Raw genomic sequence first — 19,053 nt, 5'->3', positions numbered from 1 at the left:
GGGGCCGACCACTCCCCGGCTGGTGCCATCCCCTGATTGGCCTGCGGGTTGCCTCCCGCAGAGGGAGGCTAGACTGCAGCTTAGGCCCGCTCCCCACATCGGCCATCCCCTCTGGTCTGCGAGAGGGTACAGGTTGGGCTGAGGGATCCTCCCCCCCCAGTTTAAAATATAAAATATAAAAGCAACATACAAAGATCAGCAGGATAGCCTGTAATTTTGAAATATAAAACTTTGGGTTAGAAATTTATTATGTAGAATTGAAGCAAAATTCTCTTCACATATAATTCAGCACTTTTTATGTTTATTATTTTATGAACTTTATATTCCTATTTTTTTCAACTTTGCCACACTCAGAGCCTGGTTTCTATATGTTTTATGGAAAGAATGTCCAGGGAAAGAGGGACCTGGAATTAAAGCTAATATTGCAGGAAATATTTGCTGATGTAGACTAATGTAGAAGTAATTCTCTTTTTATGCATTTTCTTTTTGAGGAAGGAACAGAAATGTTGATGTTGTGAATTCCCCATTATTTAAAAGTTGTGAATAATTTTATCTCTTTCTTTCTAATTTAGGGATAAAGCAATTCCTCATAAAGTGGGGACATATTGTATCCAGTTTGGTTTTATGATGGATAAAGCACTTATTCTTAACAGTGAACAGGTTTGCTTACTCTGTTTTTATACCATAGTTAGCTTTACATTTTCTTGCTTAATTTAAGAAAGAAATGTTTTGTTTTAAAGTGAATTAATTATTGGATGCAAGTGAATTAATTTACTGGATGCAAAATATAAATAATGCCATTTTCAGGAATATTAGAATAGAATGCATTTAAATTATATTAATTAATAGGATCTGCTGCAGAAGTTACTTTTTCCATCTCTTTATATATCAAAGACTCAGTTAATAATCATTTTAGTGTATGTCATGGTAAAGTTGCTGCTATCAATCATATGTGAAAATTTTTCAATTATTAACTTTTCACATGCTAGAGTCTATATATATATAAAAGCCTAAGTGACCATTCGACCTATCTACCGTTTGATCATTGGACCAGTAGCTGTGACGTGCACTGACCACCAGGGGGCAGACGCTCAATGCACAGTCATGGAAACATGGAACAGACAGATGAATCTCAAAGGGAAAGTGGGGGAGGGCAGGAAGAGATTAACCAAAGATCTTATATGCATACTGGTGGCATCCCTCACCCTAGCCTGTGGGCATTGGGCTGAAACTGGCCTGGTGCACGGATTTGTGCACCGGTGGGGCACCTCCACCTGGCCTGCGGGGATCAGGCCAAAACCGGCAGTTTGGCATCCCCTGAGGGGTCCCAGATTGCAAGAGGGCGCAGGCCAGGCCAACAGACCCCATCGGTGCACGAATCTGTGCACTGGGCCTCTAGTTATAGATAATGAGGTTTAAGGTAGTTTTAACATATGTCATCTCCATTCAATAAATGGTAGTGTACCAAATTTTTAAAAACAACGTGTATTTTTACATGTCTATAAATTTATTCTTAAATAGTTACATTGAAAAATTAATCTTTGATACCCATTTTTATCCTCAGTTTTTAAAAGTTAATTTAAATCATTTTGAGAGATTAATGACAGTACATGTTTAAAAGTAACATTTCATTTAGTATATGCTATCATTTCTTCTCTTACTCTTAAATTCTCAGCTATCAATATATATTGTTAATTGAAATTCTTCTTTTGTTTTGAAAGATTATAATTGATGTTCAACCTAATCAACCTGTGAAGTTAGTACCTAAAATTCAGCCAGCCACACCAGCTGTTTCAAATGTTCACTCAGTTGCCAATAGGACCCTGGTCAAAGATTTACATCTTATTATCACGGTAATGTTTATTTACTTCCAAAATTGCATTGGGTAGCAAGAATTCTTTCTAATTTTTAGGGTGTAAAATAGTTATTATAGAATCAGATTTTGATCATTCAGTTTTAGGTTATAAGGAAAATTTGTTTAGATAAATGAAATACAAACATCTCTGAATACAAATAGAGAATGCATACATAATACATAAAATATATCCAGATATACTAAGTAGAACTGACTCAAAAATGCAGAAAACCTGCCTACCTCTCAATATATCCCCTTTATATCTCCTATTTCATATATGTATTAAATACGCGTCGAGTAAATTGATTCCACCATATACATTTCATTGAGGGGACAGAAGGAGGTAATTAATTATTTTTAAGAGAGCTGCTCTGATAACTGATCATAGTGAGCTCCTCCTCAGAGCTTTTGATTACCTGGAGACTAAGCAGCAATAGAATTGCTGTGAATATTAACAAAAACAAATAAAATACAGTGGTGGGACCTCACCTTTATGGAAAATTTTGTAGGTAAGGTACTTAATTTCTTTCAGTTTATTTTCCTATTTTAGACAAGTACGTTGTTCTTAACTTCTTTGCCCCAGATCAATAGATGTTAAAAGTACATAACAAGATGACATTTTAAAATGGGAGCTCTTTTAAAAAAGAAAGTTAGGAGCCATTGTATTAGTTGGAAACTGCTGGTTTTTCTTGGTTTCTGGGATTATTTTCTGCCCATGGATCACTTAATCTGAGAATTGAATTCTGTGCTTAGAGTGAAGAATCAGGATAATTTAATATTTTTCATTTTTATTTGCACATGTCCTTCACTGGGTTTAATTTTCTTACCAGTTCTTCTAATTAGTTATTTTCCATTATTTACTTTAAGGATGACTTCAACAATCAGACTGGACTTGATTTGGTTGGCACTGTAATAGCTACCATCAAAGGTTCTAATGAGGAAGATACTGATACACCACTCTTTATCGGGAAAGTTAGAACACTTGAATTCCCTTTTGTAAAAGGTTCCGCTAACATCACGGTAATTTTTACGTCTTTTGGTAGATGAGATTTCTGTATTTTTAGCCTCAGTGATAATATATTTATGTTTCATTGAAAAGCTATCATTCTGTGGATAGAAACAATGAAACATAGCTCAGGTAAAATGTATACATATCTTAGAAAAATTTAATAAATCAACTTATCTTTGTATTTTTTCTCCCAAAAGGGAAATAATTTTAGTTATAGAAAATACACAGTGCAAAAACTCAATAATAATCATTATATCACCCTCTGGAGATGATGATTAACAATTTAGTGTATAACCTCCAGAGTTTTCATATATACACTAACATTGTATGGATACTCTGTGTGTATATGATTTATATACTTGGGGTAGTGTGTATGTGAAATTATAGAACATTGCTTTTATAAAAGTGTTTTCTACTTTAACACATCTTTGGTATATTTCTTTATCAATAAGTATAAACCTAGATTATTGTATTGATGATCACTTACTTGATCAATCCTAAGTGAAAATTTAGTTTCTTTCCAAAGCTTGTTTTATCAGCAGTGCTTCCATCAGCTTCTATGTATATCCTTTTTTACATATATCTGCTATCTCCATAAGAAATTGGTAGAAGGTTAGAGACTAGGCCTTTTGGTAGTTATTGCCTATTGCTCCTTAGTTTTTATTCCCACCAGAAGTATGTGTACATCCTTATAATATTACCAACCCTGAATATGAAGTTTTTAAAATTCTAACCAAGTTTCCTCTATTTAAAAAATATGTAAATTTTTTTTGTTACTAGTAAGGTTGAACATTTTTCATATTTGTGATCTTTGTAGGATTGTTCCTCAACTCTTTTTCTTTGGAATGTTCATCATTTTCTTAACTTTATATTAAAGGTATTAATGCTCTTTTGTATATAAATACTTTTCCTGAGTTTGTCTTTTATTGGGGGCTTTGTTTATATTGGGGCAGGAGGGAAGATTATATTTGCAGTGCTAGCTGTAGTATTCTTATGCACTTAATTTTTTATTTGACTGAATTTTATTTTTATCCTTTTTTTCAAATTCATTAACTAAATTTCTTGGTATCATTTATTTAATAATTCTTCCTGTACCAGTAAATTTGAAGTGTCAACCTTTCTGTCAGTGTTTATTTTTATATGTAGACCAATGCTAATACCCCTTTTTAAAAAATTATAGTTAGCATATGATATATCAGGTGTACAACATATCACCCTGTTTTAATAACATTAGGCTTATAATTAGGGAGTCTGCTAGCTTGCATCTCGCCTACAGTAGACATGTCAGTTGATTTGTCAATGAAGGACCTTTATAGCATTTCTATTTTAACTAGTTTCCAACATTTAAAGATCTGGAATTTTTACATAAAGATAAGCATTTCTGATTTTTTTGGAGAATTCTACAAACACAGCAATACTGAGCCAAGATTCTCTTAGGGCAGCAGGACTTTCCATTCAGTTCTATTTATGCCACTTCTTTTCACTTCTTGACATTGAGAGCAAGTGTCAGCTGATACTTATATTTACACTTGTTCTTTTATTTTTATTACAGTGGAGAGTAAAGTGAAATTTTCTTGTACCCTCACAAAAATGAGGTAATGAAAGCCACATGTTGAAAAACAAAGGGGCGAGATACGTTGAACTTCAAAGTAGGTTTGTTTTAGAAGAATACAGCTAGTCCACTTTACTTATTTCCTATTTACATATGTTCTGTTTCCTTGGCCCCCCTGTAGGCTTTTCACATCACTAACCCCACTGTACACATTTGTGAGGTTGGGATGATGACATAAGCTATTCCCCTATAATTATATACAAAATCTAAGCTTCATGTCACACATATGAATTTCCACTAGAGGTTCTTAATATCACACTAAATAAGCAGAAAACTCAATTCCTGCTTGGCTTCTGACCCATTTATTGATTTAGTAGGTCTGGGGCAGGGCTCTGTAATTTGATTTGTAATAAGCAAGTGATTGTTATCACTAGGGACACGTAGGAAACACTGACCCAGTGTACAACCAGTATTTGTTAATGTTACACATTTGTTTGTAAAGAACCTGTATTGCTTTCTTTAAAGTTATAATCTGAATATATAATTTTTTAAGGTTGTTAACCTGTGTTATTCAAAGTTTCTATATTATTTGCCTACTTGATCTGGAAATTTCTGAAAGAGGTGTCTAAGTTTCATTCTGCTATGCATTTGTCTATCATGTTCTAAATTTCCGTTTGTACGTGGATTCAGTTTGGGACTCTTCAGTTCTCTTCATTTCTGTTATTCTGTATATGCTCTTTTTTTGAAAAGCTGTACATCAGAGATTAAACTAAAACTTTGAAATAGGAAATTGTCCTTAAACAAGACATGAAGGAGAGGTTTTGTTTTTTTAACTATATCGAAAGTTAAAACTTTATATACCATAAACATACCTTAGAAATAAAAGAACAATGGTGATATGTTGATAATTATTGATACTGAATGATGCCATATAGAGATTCATTATATGGTTGTTTAATAAAGTTGTAAAGAAAAGTTGGGTAGAAATATTGCTACATATGTATGGCTATGTGTGTATTACCATATGTATTTATAACAGTATTTCTACATATAAGGCAAGATTAATATATTAAACATATTTTTTAGACCTCCTTAAAAATATTCCTGCAAATCAAAGAAAAAAGACAATCTAGTGGACAAACAAGTGACCCAAGAATATGAATTAATGGAATAGAAAGTATAAATGACCAGTAAACATGACCTCAATGCCAAATGCTGATTAAAGCAATAATGTCTAATTGCTTTTAATCCATCTTTTTAGAAAGAAAAAAAAACTTGATTGATAGTGTGTTGGCCAGCATCAGGGGAGCTAGATATATTTAAACACTAATGGCAAGAGGATAAATTGATACTGCCTTTTTTAAAGGAAATTTGATACTACCTATTAACCTGTTTTAATGAGTCATATTTCTTGTTACCTATTCTAAAGAACACAAAAAGTAGTAGTAAAAAATATGTTCTTTGCTGTGTTCTACATAATAGCTAATTTTAAAAAATAAACTAGATGTTCATCATTCAGTGAAAGAATATTATAGTGTAGTATATCTGTCCTATGCATAAATTTTAAAATTAGTATCTAGTCATTCACTGGAATTGACCAACAAATCAAATTCTGAAAGCAAATTGCTGAAGTATAAAGTATATGCTATTTTTAAATGCAAGTAGCGTTTTATTTTTATTTGTGTTTATATTCATGTAAATACACTGAAAACATCTTTCAGAAACTAAGTGGGATTAGGGATCAGTTAAATGGTTTTGTATTCTATATTCTAAGAATTTTTGCTAAAATTTGTAATTTTATTTTGTGGATTGTTCTATAGTGTTCTATTGATTTGCATTTTTGAAAATTCTTCTTCTCCATGATTCGTATTATTGTAGTCTAAAACACAAAACAGCTAGCATCTGTTTCCTGTAAGACTATGGAAAAATCCTTTATTATATAAATACTAGAGGCCCGGTGCACAAACATTTGTGCACTCGGGTTGGGGGGTGGCAGGGGGGTCCCACAGCCCGGCCTGTGGTCACACCCCCTTCAGGGTGGGGGTCCCCACTGGGGTGCCTGGCCAGCCTGGATGAGGGGATGATGGCTGTTTGCAGCTGGTCACACCCCCTTCAGGGTGGGGGTCCCCACTGGGGTGCCTGGCCAGCCTGGATGAGGGGATGATGGCTGTTTGCAGCTGGTCACACCCCCTTCAGGGTGGGGGTCCCCACTGGGGTGCCTGGCCAGCCTGGATGAGGGGATGATGGCTGTTTGCAGCTGGTCACACCCCCTTCAGGGTGGGGGTCCCCACTGGGGTGCCTGGCCAGCCTGGATGAGGGGATGATGGCTGTTTGCAGCTGGTCACACCCCCTTCAGGGTGGGGGTCCCCACTGGGGTGCCTGGCCAGCCTGGATGAGGGGATGATGGCTGTTTGCAGCTGGTCACACCCCCTTCAGGGTGGGGGTCCCCACTGGGGTGCCTGGCCAGCCTGGATGAGGGGATGATGGCTGTTTGCAGCTGGTCACACCCCCTTCAGGGTGGGGGTCCCCACTGGGGTGCCTGGCCAGCCTGGATGAGGGGATGATGGCTGTTTGCAGCTGGTCACACCCCCTTCAGGGTGGGGGTCCCCACTGGGGTGCCTGGCCAGCCTGGATGAGGGGATGATGGCTGTTTGCAGCTGGTCACACCCCCTTCAGGGTGGGGGTCCCCACTGGGGTGCCTGGCCAGCCTGGATGAGGGGATGATGGCTGTTTGCAGCTGGTCACACCCCCTTCAGGGTGGGGGTCCCCACTGGGGTGCCTGGCCAGCCTGGATGAGGGGATGATGGCTGTTTGCAGCTGGTCACACCCCCTTCAGGGTGGGGGTCCCCACTGGGGTGCCTGGCCAGCCTGGATGAGGGGATGATGGCTGTTTGCAGCTGGTCACACCCCCTTCAGGGTGGGGGTCCCCACTGGGGTGCCTGGCCAGCCTGGATGAGGGGATGATGGCTGTTTGCAGCTGGTCACACCCCCTTCAGGGTGGGGGTCCCCACTGGGGTGCCTGGCCAGCCTGGATGAGGGGATGATGGCTGTTTGCAGCTGGTCACACCCCCTTCAGGGTGGGGGTCCCCACTGGGGTGCCTGGCCAGCCTGGATGAGGGGATGATGGCTGTTTGCAGCTGGTCACACCCCCTTCAGGGTGGGGGTCCCCACTGGGGTGCCTGGCCAGCCTGGATGAGGGGATGATGGCTGTTTGCAGCTGGTCACACCCCCTTCAGGGTGGGGGTCCCCACTGGGGTGCCTGGCCAGCCTGGATGAGGGGATGATGGCTGTTTGCAGCTGGTCACACCCCCTTCAGGGTGGGGGTCCCCACTGGGGTGCCTGGCCAGCCTGGATGAGGGGATGATGGCTGTTTGCAGCTGGTCACACACCCTTCAGGGTGGGGGTCCCCACTGGGGTGCCTGGCCAGCCTGGATGAGGGGATGATGGCTGTTTGCAGCTGGTCACACACCCTTCAGGGTGGGGGTCCCCACTGGGGTGCCTGGCCAGTCTGGCTGAGGGGCTGAGGGCTGTTTTCAGGCTGGTGGGTTGACTGAAGCTCCCAACCGCTCCTTTTTTTCTTTTTCTTTTTTTTATTCTGGGCCAGCTTTAGCTCTGAGGCCTCGGCTGCTGAAAGCCGGTTTCTGGCCTTTGTTTCTTCTGTATTTGTGGCTTTCAGTCCGGCTGGTTTCTGGGGTTTTGTTTAGCTTCTATATTTGCAACATAGTTGCTTAGAGTTGCAGCTGAGAGGCCGGCAAGTTAGGCGGGGAACGTTGGAGTCCGCAGTCACTGGAGCAAGCAAGCCTCCCTGTTCGCTTCAGTGCATGGCTGCCGGCCGCCATCTTGGCTGACAGTTAATTTGCATAAGGATATGCTGATTAGCCAATGGGAAGGGTAGCGGTCGTAAGCTAATTACCATGTTTCTCTTTTATTAGTGTAGATTTATATTTGCATTATTTACTAGTTGTATGCTGTCTTAAACTAAAGTATACCAAAGGTTTTTGTGTGAGTGTGAATTAATGAAGAAAATACAATTTTTATAAAAAATAAATCTTCAGAGCTTTTTTCAGGACCTCTTGTTCGGTCACCTGGGACTGGTGGGTCTCATGGTAACAGCTGTAACGTAAACTCAGCATTGGGCTTTGGGCATTTTTTTTTTGTGGTTGTTTTTATAACTTTCATACCATCAACTGTTTTACACTGCTTCAACTTAAAAGGTTTGAATCAGGAAGATATTTCTAAGGTCTAAAAGAAAAGATACTTTTTCTTATAATTTTCCATTGTATTTGTTTTTGCATAATCATTTACTGATAAGATCATTTTGCTTTTAAACCAATATCAAAATGTAAAATGTTTAATGAATCTTAAGGATGGGTCAGTGTTAAAATTTACCACTTACTGGGAAACAGCACAATAAAAGGTAAAATGTTTATACGTTGACAAATATCTTTTTAACTTTTTTTTTTTTGTTACTGTTTTTTTATTTACTCAGAGTCTAGTGCTGGCAGAAAATAGTCCTGGAAAGGATAGTACTGAATATTTTATTAAATTTGAGCTTCAGCTACCAGATTTATCAAGAACATTAGAATCATATAGTCTACCATTTATGTTTTCTAATGGTAAGTTTCTAGGAAAATAGAGGATTAAACTCTAATGTTTGTGTTACTTTATCATCTTGATTTGCTTTCCATTAATATTGTGCTTATTAATTATCTAGTCATGTTATGAAATATTTAAAAGTCACAATTTTTAATTGAATTAAATTATCTGAATATTTCTTTTTAGATGTTAAGAAGCAGCAACAAATGCTAGCATTTGCAAAACAAAAGGATGAATTATCTCAATCTATTGAAATGTATAGAACTGTATTTGAAACCAGCAGACAGCTTATTGATGAAATGAAGTGTAAGTCATTTTGTATTCAAAGGTAATAAAAAATATGCTTTAGGGAGTGATGAAGCAGAAGGTTGAGACCATGAGCTAAGCACTGTCTACTTTCCTAAACTACAAGTAAACTGCAGAACACTGCAGAAAGGTATTAATAATGGTTTACACTATTCCTCATTTGAGCTACTTAAGATGAAATATTTCTTTACTTCAAGTGAATTTATATCCTGTTTACCTACAAAAATTCAAGATTTTTAAGAATTATAAATCTGTGGAAATTTAAGACCTTGACATAATAATAATGTTTATATCCAGCTCCAGCTTCTGGCAATGATATTAGATGACAGTATCACTGTGGGATATGTAATGTGATTTTTATTTTGAGTAATGGAATTGTGTGTTTTACTTAAAATATCTTAAGTTTAAAAAAAAATATCTTAAGTATTTCACACTATGGAGGTGTATAGGGCAGCATACATTGATATAGAAATGTACAACTTATTTTTTAACCAATGCATGGAATGTTTGCTGCAAATTTTAATGTTTGTATACTTTTAAGGCATTTGATGAGTTGTGCTCTGTCATCTCTTTCCATTTGTCATATTTTTTTTACTGTGGTTTTTGGCTCTATGTTAATTATATAGTTAAAATTTTGACCCATTTACCAACAAATATGTACTGCTTCCATCAATGTATACTCACTTTTGTATTATCTATCTAAAGTTAAGGGTATTAAGAAGATAATAGGAACTAAGTAAAGGCTTATTTGTTTCTTGCAACAACCTTACGCAATTATGTATGTGTATATTATATACTAGAGGCCCAGTGCACAGATTTATGCACCGGTAGAGTCCCTCAGCCTGACCTGCAGGGATCAGTGGACCTACGCGCTGCCGTAGCCCAGCCTTACCCGCCAGCTCTCGGGCTCCAGCCCGCTGTCTGCATCGGTCCCTCACAGCACGAAATAGTGCGTGAAGTGGCAGGCAGCTGGGGAGGAGCCTGGGCTGGGCACCAAGCCACTTCCGCTCATCCCGGCCTCACTGTGCCTGCCACCTCCACTGTTCAGGCGAGCAAGGGAAGTGTCTGCGGGAGAGGCTCTCCAGCCGAGTCCGTCATCTGGTGGCGCTCCCGCTGTGGGAGCGCACTGACCACCAGGGGGCAGCTCCTGCATTGAGCGTCTGCCCCCTGGTGGTCAGTGCGCGTCATAGCTGCTGGCCAGTTGTCCAGTCACTTAGGCTTTTATATATATAGACTAAGGGCCCAGTGTATGAATTCATGCACCTTGAAAGGAACTGTGGGCTGCGAGGCTGTGGTGGGCACAGGGGCAGGTCTCAGCCCATCCTCTGCTCCCCTGCCTGGCCCCATCCGCCATGGCCTCACCCCCTGATACCGTCTGCCGGCAGTCCCACCACCGCCGCTCCCATGCACTGATGGTACCGGGCCTGCTTGCACCCGCTGACAGCGCGGAGAGATTGGGGCCAGCACCAGCAGCAGGAGCTGCTCTGATCACCCCTCAGGAGCAGGGGGAGGTGGAGAGCCATCAGGTGATCGGGACCGGCAGCCGCTGCTCGCACCCACTGACGATGCCTAGTGATCGGGACCGGGGCTGGGCACTGGCAGCAAGTGTGAGCGGCGGCTCTGGCGCTGGCAGTGGGTGCAAGCGCCAGGCAGGATCCCAGTGCGAGGGAGCAAAGAATTTTCAGTAACCACCAGAGGCTCGCCCCAATAACAGCGACTGGCTTGGTCTGGCGCGCCTGCTCACCTGCTCCACCATCCCGCCATGGCCCACGCCCGCTATGTTCTGTGCTCTGCTGCCCGCTGCCGACGCCCCCTGGTGGTCAGCGCATGTCATAGTGACCAGTTGTTTGGTTCCGCCATTCAGTCTATTTGCATATTAGGGTATTATATTTTTATAGATAAGCATATGGATTAGGATTAAATAAATTATCCAAGATTATTTGGAGTTTTTAGTATAATATCTTAACCAATTAATTTTTTTTGTATATTAGAGCAGGATCTTAATTATAGATTTTATTTTAGGTCATTCATTATAAGGAAGACAATAAAAGAGACTGAAAATATTTTTTTTAATATTTTTATTTTATTACACATTGATGCAGGGGTTTTTTAATTTGTTTCTTTTGAATTTTAGGCCAAGTTGAAGTAGCAAAATCAAAAGAGGCCCAGTTGCGAAATGAACTAAAAACAAATAATATTGACATTCCTACAACACAACAGGTACAGTTTCCAAGTATATGTGAAATTTTTTTTTTATTAAATTCTGGTTTACATTTTTTTTTTTTTTTTGCCATTCATATTAGGAATTTTATGGACACTATTATTTTTGGGAACTAAGACACATGTGGATTGTAGTCTAGTCACTTACTAGACAATAAAAAGGGGCTAGCAAAATGATAGAGTTCTCTTTTCAAATAAATTTCAAAAAAATTTTGGGTTTTTTTGCTTTTTTTAAATTTTATTGATTTCAGAGAGGAAGGGAGAGAGAGATAGAAACATCAATGATGAGAGAGAATCTTTTATCGGCTGCATCCTGGACGCCCCCTACTGGGGATCTAACCTGGGCATGTGCCCCGATTGGGAATTATAACCTCCTAGTTCATAGGTTGATGCTCAACCGTTGAGCCACATCAGCCAGGCTGCAGTTTGTATCTCTAATGTAATAACACCAATAAGTAAAATTAATAATACACCAACTTGAGAACTGCATTGAAGAGACTGTGTAAGTTATAACCAATATATGTAGTGGCAAAGAAAATTAAATAAACAAGACAATAGAGTATTTTAAAATTATGTTCTTTTATGTACTATATAACTCACTTTCAAAGAGAAGTTCTACTATAGGTTGTGTATTTCTTGATTAAGATAAGAAATCAGTGAGGTGAATGGAAGTTTTACATTACTATAACCATATTCTTTTAAAGCAGGGGTTGGGGGGGGTGGACATCTGGCCCTTATATGGCCCACAAACCACTTGGTCTGACCCTGCCAAGACAGTGAGGGTGAGTTAATTAAATGTTTGACCAAATATAGCAGGCTAATTTTTAAGCTGATAATTTTGTATGGCCCTTGAATGATATTATAAATATATAAATGGCCCTTGGCAGAAAAAGGTTCCCCACCCCTGGTTTAAAGTAATGCCTGCTTACTAGTAACTTTATGTTATTGAGTTGTCCAAATTATTGATTTTTCTTTGTTCTCATTATAGACTGCCTGGTACAAGAGTAATTGGCCTTGTAGTAAATTTTCCTTTATAAATTACAGGTGCCACACATTGAAGCACTTTTAAAAAGAAAGATATTAGAACAAGAAGAACTAAAGAAAAAACCAAGAAGATCATGTACTCTTCCAAACTATACTAAAAGCAGTGGAAATATTTTGGGAAAGGTCTGTGTTTAAGCCTTTTAAGAGGCAGCACATTTTATTATCTTGTTTTGTTCGAAATGTGTTTTAAAATGACATGATAATAAGAGAGTGTTTCTTGGTACTTTTAATCTTTTTCCAGTAAATTACTTGTTCTCATTATAATAGGGATTTGGAAGGATTTAAAACTTGAATTGCATACTTATTTCCATAATTCTTTCTGCTGTGGCAGAAATTGTTAACAAGTCTTAATTCAAGGCTTATTACCTACTTAGAAATGCTTTCATGTCATATGGCTTTATAGATATCCAAGACCTTTTTTATGTGACTCAGACTTTAGTGAAACAACAGAAGAGAAAGATCAGAATTTATCTAATTTATCTGAGTCTAATATTGTTAGAGAGTGAATTCTTGGATTCTCCTAGAACTTAAGAAAAAACAGTAATAACAACAACAAAACCTTCATATATGTTTGCTACCAAAAGAGTGCCAGTCTTCCTTTTCTTCTATTCCCTTTTTGGTTCTCCTTTTGTCAGAATTTTATTTTCATTTTTATCCTATCATTATTTAATCCTGAATACTTTTTTATAGAAAGTGTTTCTTATAGAAGTGTCCCTAACATCTTCAGTTTTTAATGGTGTTAAGGTTTATGGTATATGTATGTGTGTCTTACTTGTTAAACTTTTCCATTTAAAATACAGCTTAGCTTTCTGCTTTTACCTCTGCTTTAAACTTGAAGAAACTGAAACTGAGACAAACAGAGATTTAAAAACTTGTTTAAGGTTACATAGCAAGCATCAGAGCCTGGACTCAAGCACAACCAGTCTAACTCCAAAGTCAGTGCTGTTTATTACTATTTGGTGTGTATTTTTTAATCCTCACCAGAGGATTTTTTTTCTCCCATTGATTTTTTAGAAAGAGTAGAAGGGAGAGGGAGAGAGATCTGGAAACAATTTGAGAGAGAGAGATCTATTGGTTGCCTCCCAAATGCGCCCGGATCGGGCCTGGGGATCAAACCTGCAACCTAATACTTGCCCTTGACCGGGAATCGACCCTGTGACACTCTAACCACTGAACCACACTGGGCAGGGCTATTGCTGTTCTTAATTCATCATTCTTTTACAACCATTCTGTGATTGTTTATAATATTTCTACTTTTACATGAGGAAATTGAAGTTCAGAGAATGTAAATAACTTGTCAATATATAGTTATTAAGAAGCAGAACTTAGACATAAACCTAAGTCTTTCTGACTCCAGAGTCCATGGCAGTTTCTTTATAAATGGCTCCTTAACATCACAAACAAACTGCATTCTGAAAATAGGGGTTGTGGTTAATCTCAAAGGGAGGGGTAGTGTTTACTACTGAAACCAAGTTACCTTATATTCCAAATCCCAAATATAATTGAAAAGTTAAGAATGTAAATTTGTGCCCTAGCCATTTTGGCTCTGTGGATAGAGTGTCAGCCTGCAGACTGAAGGGTCCCAGTTTCATTTTCAGTCAAGGACACATGCCAAGGTTGCAGGCTCAATCCCCAATGAGGGGGGTGCAGGAGGCAACCAATCAATGATTCCCTCTCATCATTGATGTTTCTCTTCCTCTCCTTCCTCTCTGAAATCAATAAAAATATATTTTTTACAAAGAATGTAAATTTATAAACTGAAACAATTTATAATTTCTTAAATTGTTATTCCTTATATCGAATTTATAGAATTTATAGGAAGAATCAGTCTTTATAAAAAGAAGCAGTCCTGTGATTCTAAGCATATTGATACCTGTAATAGTTAGCCTGTTTTCAGGTACTGACATTCCACATTCAGTGGTTCATTTAATACAGAATTCTTGCTCAATATGTAAGATTTTTATCAAAGTATAAAATAAAATGTAGCAGAATAAATATATTTTTAAGTCTTCCAATCAGATGTTTTGCATCACATCTCTTAAAAATCAGAGGGAAGCCTTTGAAATTTTGTTTTATATAGTTTCTTTTGTCATCTCAGAAGCCCTTTCCTAACCAGCAAGAGAAAATTTTTTTCAAATCATGCCTAATCTTCTTCCTTGTTTCCTTTAAAAAAAACAACGTTTTTTCTGGCATTTATCCTAGAACTAGAATAAATAAGTATGGAATATAGTAGGAGACAGGAGATTTACAATGTATATTATTTTTAACATGGTGAAATACCTCCATTAACTTGGATATTTTAGTGTTGCCCTCTTAATTGCAAATATCTTGAGATTCCATCTATATTCTTGTTTAAAATATGTTTTTTTTGATTTTAGAGAGAGGGGAAGGGAGAGGGATAGAGAGATGGAAACATTGATAAGAGAAAAACAACTATCAGCTGCTTCCTGCATGCCCCTGCTGGGAATTGAGCCTGCAAACCGGGCATGTGCCCCAACTGGGAATCGAACCAATGACTTCTTGGTTTGTGGGTCTACAGTACTCAACCACTGAGCCACACTGCAGAACTCCTTTTTTTTTAAGTGCCATTTATGTCTTACCCCTAAGAAAGAATTAGTAGCATCCATGAAAATAGGTAGGGTACACTTAAAACTGAAAAAGTAGTTAAGGCTTGAACAGAACATTGTGTTATACAACTTAAAAATAGCAAGTGTACATCTTAGAAAGAGATTAAAAAAAAATAATTACACACACACACACACACACACACACACTAGAGGCCTGTTGCACGAAGAGATTCGTGCAATGGGCCTTCCCTTCCCTTGGCTGCTGGCACCGGTTTGCCTCTGGCACCCGGGACCCAGGCCTTCGCTCTGGCCAGGCTCCAGCCGGAGCCAGCCCTGGAGCTGTCAGGCTTCTCTCCACCGGCCCCGGGGCCGTCAGGCTTCGTTCCGCCGCTTGGAGCCTACATATGCAAATTAACCACCATCTTTGTTGGGTTAATTTGCATGCTCTCCTGATTGACTGGTTAGTGTAGTGAAGGTATGGTCAATTTACATGTTTGTCTATTATTAGGTGAGATATATACTTTATATTGCCTGAAAACTCATGGAGAAAGTATAGTGTTAAGGAGTCTACTGAGAGCTCCCAATCATATCTTCACTTAGAATTAATTATTGCAGTTATAAGATTAGGGCAGTGGTGCTCAACCTGTGGGTCACGACCCCTTTGGGGGTCAAATGACCCTTTCACAGGGGGTCGCCTAAGACATCGGAAAACACATATATAATTACATATTGTTTTTGTGATTAATCACTATGCTTTAATTATGTTCAATTTGTAACAATGAAAATACATCCTGCATATCAGATATTTACATGACGATTCATAACAGTAGCAAAATTACAGTTATGAAGTAGCAACAAAAATAATTTTATGGTTGGGGGTCACCACAACATGAGGAACTGTATTAAAGGGTCGCAGCATTAAGCAACCAAGGCACATGCCCTTGACCGGAATCAAACCCGCGACCCTTCAGTCCCCAGGCCGATGCTCTATCCACTGAGCCAAACTGATCAGGGCTGCATATCAGATATTTACATTACGATTCATAACAGTAGCAAAATTACAGTTATGAAGTAACAACGAAAATAGTTTTATGGTTGGGGGTCACCACAACATGAGGAATTGTATTAAAGGGTTACGGCATTAGGAAGGTTGAGAACCACTGGATTAGAGTAACTTGTGAATAATCAGAGTGGACACCTATCTGTCCTAGCACTTGCAGTCAAAAATAGAATTAGATCACCTAATTTGATTTGCCACTACCAATCATTCCTTTGTCTACTAGTATATATTTTTTATCTTCATTTACATGTGCTAGTTTCTCGGCATGTCTGTTTTCTTACCTTTTTCCCACTAACTTCAAGAGAATTGGAATACAAAGGTGGACATCATGATGTTTCTAAGAGTGACAGACTACTTTCTCATTGCTAGGGCAGGTATGAATAAAGGGTAGATGTGACCGTACCAGTGCAGTGAATGAAATTTTTAAATTGCTCTCAAAATTTCAACGCTGTTGTATTTTGAGCAAGAATGCTTATGACTAAAGTATTTGGAAATAGAAGGGTGGGGCCCTAACTGGTTTGGCTCAATGGATAGAGCGTCAGCCTGTGGACTGAAGGGTCCCAGGTTCGGTTTCGGTCAAGGGCATGTACCTTGGTTGCAGGCACATCCCCAGTAGGGGATGTACAGGAGGCAGCTGATCTATGTTTCTCTCTCATCGATGTTTCTAACTCTCTATCCCTCTCCCTTCCTCTCTGTAAAAAATCAATAAAGTATATTTAAAAAAAAAAAAGAAAAGAAATAGGAGGGTAGGTATTTAGCCTAAACTCCCAAGTGTTCTTTTAAGCAGAAGAAATTGTTCTTATTTGTGACATTTAGTTTTGTTTTCTGAACAAAATACTGTAGTAGTGGAGTAAAATATATACTTAGAAGGGTATGGTGTGTAACTATATTTATGTTTAATTGAATCTTAAAGTCCATTTATTGTAGGTGTATATTACTTAAATGTATTTTATGTTTACTTAATTAAAACACATTCCCAATGATAGAAATAGTAAATGTGAAGAGTATACATCATTAATTAGCAGGTAATAGTCCAAAATTTTTATTTGCTCATTTGTAAAATTTATTGGAGTTTAATCTGTAGAACAGTTTTTCCAAAATTAACAACAGAATAGATAGTTTGATATTCAAGCCAGTAAGTTTTTAAAGTTTGATAATTTTTTGTGAATTCATGTGTTTCAGAGAAGTGTTTTTGCTCCTTAGACTTGGACTTTTTAAATATTTACTATCAAATTTTTATATATTTAGAGTTTGATACTTGTTTTTTTAATGGGTTATAGATTGCACACTTGGCACAAATTGAAGATGATAGAGCTGCAATGGTTATTTCTTGGCATCTGGCAAGTGATATGGATTGTGTTGTAACCTTGACCACTGATGCTGCACGTCGTATCTATGATGAAACCCAAGGTCGTCAGCAAGTGTTACCACTTGATTCTATTTATAAGAAGAATCTTCCAGATTGGAGAAGGTTAGAAAAAAGTGGAAGTAATTATTTTTTCCTGTAATAATATATATTTTTAAACTAAGCATGGAATTTTAAAATGATTTCTCAAAAAGATGCCTAAAACAAACTGAGAAGTGACTCAAATCACTGACATTATTCTATCTTCATCGTCATCACAAATGTGTATACTTCATTAAGATGAATTATATATGCTGACCATGTTTAATTTACTAATTAAATGTAGCTTGTATATATGAAACATACACACAAGAACATGCACACGTTATTTCTTCATTTGCTTTTCAAAGTATGTTTTTAGGTAGCAACCATTCAAATCAATTAGCTATTTTTAATATAAAATTTAAAATATTTTATGTGTACTCTAATTTTGACTATTTTTTAAAAATTCACTTTAAAAGACTGGAAGGAAATGGTAACAAAACAAAAAAATTAATTACAGAATATTGACCAATAATTTTCTCAAAGTCATAAAGCTTTGCAAGGCCTACAATTGCATAGGAATAGGGATTTTAAGGAGAATGGGAACTCATTAAAAATCTTCTATGTTATAAAACTAACATTTCATTTTGTAATCTAAAAATAGCTTAACACGTTTAGCGCCCAGCCTGTTTTGTCTTCTGGACGGAAAGTATAGTGTCAGTCACCGGTGAGTAACTGGGCACTTAATGTGTTAAGGAAACAACTGGAATTTGAACTCAAATTTGTCTGCTTCTAAAATCTCTTACTGGCTAAAATCAATGAAAACATATCCTCGGGTGAGGATTAAAAAAACAAATCTCTCACTCTGCGAATTTGAACTCAAATTTGTCTGCTTCTAAAATCTCTCACTGGCTAAAATCAATGAAAACATATCCTCGGATGAGGATTAAAAAAACAAATCTCTCACTCTGGTACTAGTCATTACCCATTTTATTTTGTTTTATTTTATTTTATATATTTTTATTGATTTCAGAGAAGAAAGGAGAGGGAGAGAGAGAGAGAAACATCAATGATGAGAGAGGATCATCGATCGGCTGCCTCCTGCACACCCCACACTGGGGATTGAGCCTGCAAACCAGGCGTGTGCCCTGACTGGAAATCGAACTGTGACCTCCTGGTTCATAGGTTGACACTCAACCACCGAGCCACACCAGTTGGGTTCATTAACCATTTTAAACAATTTAGGAAATCCCATCAAATCATAAGTACTGTGTTGATAAGAATAATATTTTTTGTGAGAATAATTTTTCCTCCAGGAGGGCTTCTTTTATGTTTATAATCCCTGAAGACTATATTAAGAATCCATGATTTAAGGAAAGTATGAATTTGGTATTTATTTATTTTTTTTTAATTTTGTTTTATTTCTTAAAGTATTACAAAGAGTATTACATATGTCT

General features: G+C 37.8%; 1 protein-coding gene across 1 annotated transcript in view; it reads left to right on the top strand.

Moving 5' to 3' along the window:
* The window catches only part of SMCHD1 (structural maintenance of chromosomes flexible hinge domain containing 1), a 151,843-nt gene that overhangs the window by 109,842 nt on the left and 22,948 nt on the right, over nucleotides 1–19,053 (top strand). Inside the window, exons 37-44 of the mRNA XM_005868751.2 lie at nucleotides 573–660; nucleotides 1,722–1,853; nucleotides 2,723–2,875; nucleotides 8,906–9,032; nucleotides 9,199–9,318; nucleotides 11,453–11,538; nucleotides 12,583–12,705; nucleotides 17,490–17,680. Coding sequence (XP_005868813.1) covers nucleotides 573–660; nucleotides 1,722–1,853; nucleotides 2,723–2,875; nucleotides 8,906–9,032; nucleotides 9,199–9,318; nucleotides 11,453–11,538; nucleotides 12,583–12,705; nucleotides 17,490–17,680 — 1,020 coding nt within the window. The remainder of the gene's footprint in view (nucleotides 1–572; nucleotides 661–1,721; nucleotides 1,854–2,722; nucleotides 2,876–8,905; nucleotides 9,033–9,198; nucleotides 9,319–11,452; nucleotides 11,539–12,582; nucleotides 12,706–17,489; nucleotides 17,681–19,053) is intronic.

Source organism: Myotis brandtii, unplaced genomic scaffold (genome assembly GCF_000412655.1).
Source record: "Myotis brandtii unplaced genomic scaffold, ASM41265v1 scaffold276, whole genome shotgun sequence".
Classification (NCBI taxonomy): Eukaryota; Metazoa; Chordata; class Mammalia; order Chiroptera; family Vespertilionidae; genus Myotis; species Myotis brandtii.
Note: the sequence above shows the minus strand (reverse complement) of the source record. Positions and strands in the feature narration are given on the sequence as shown.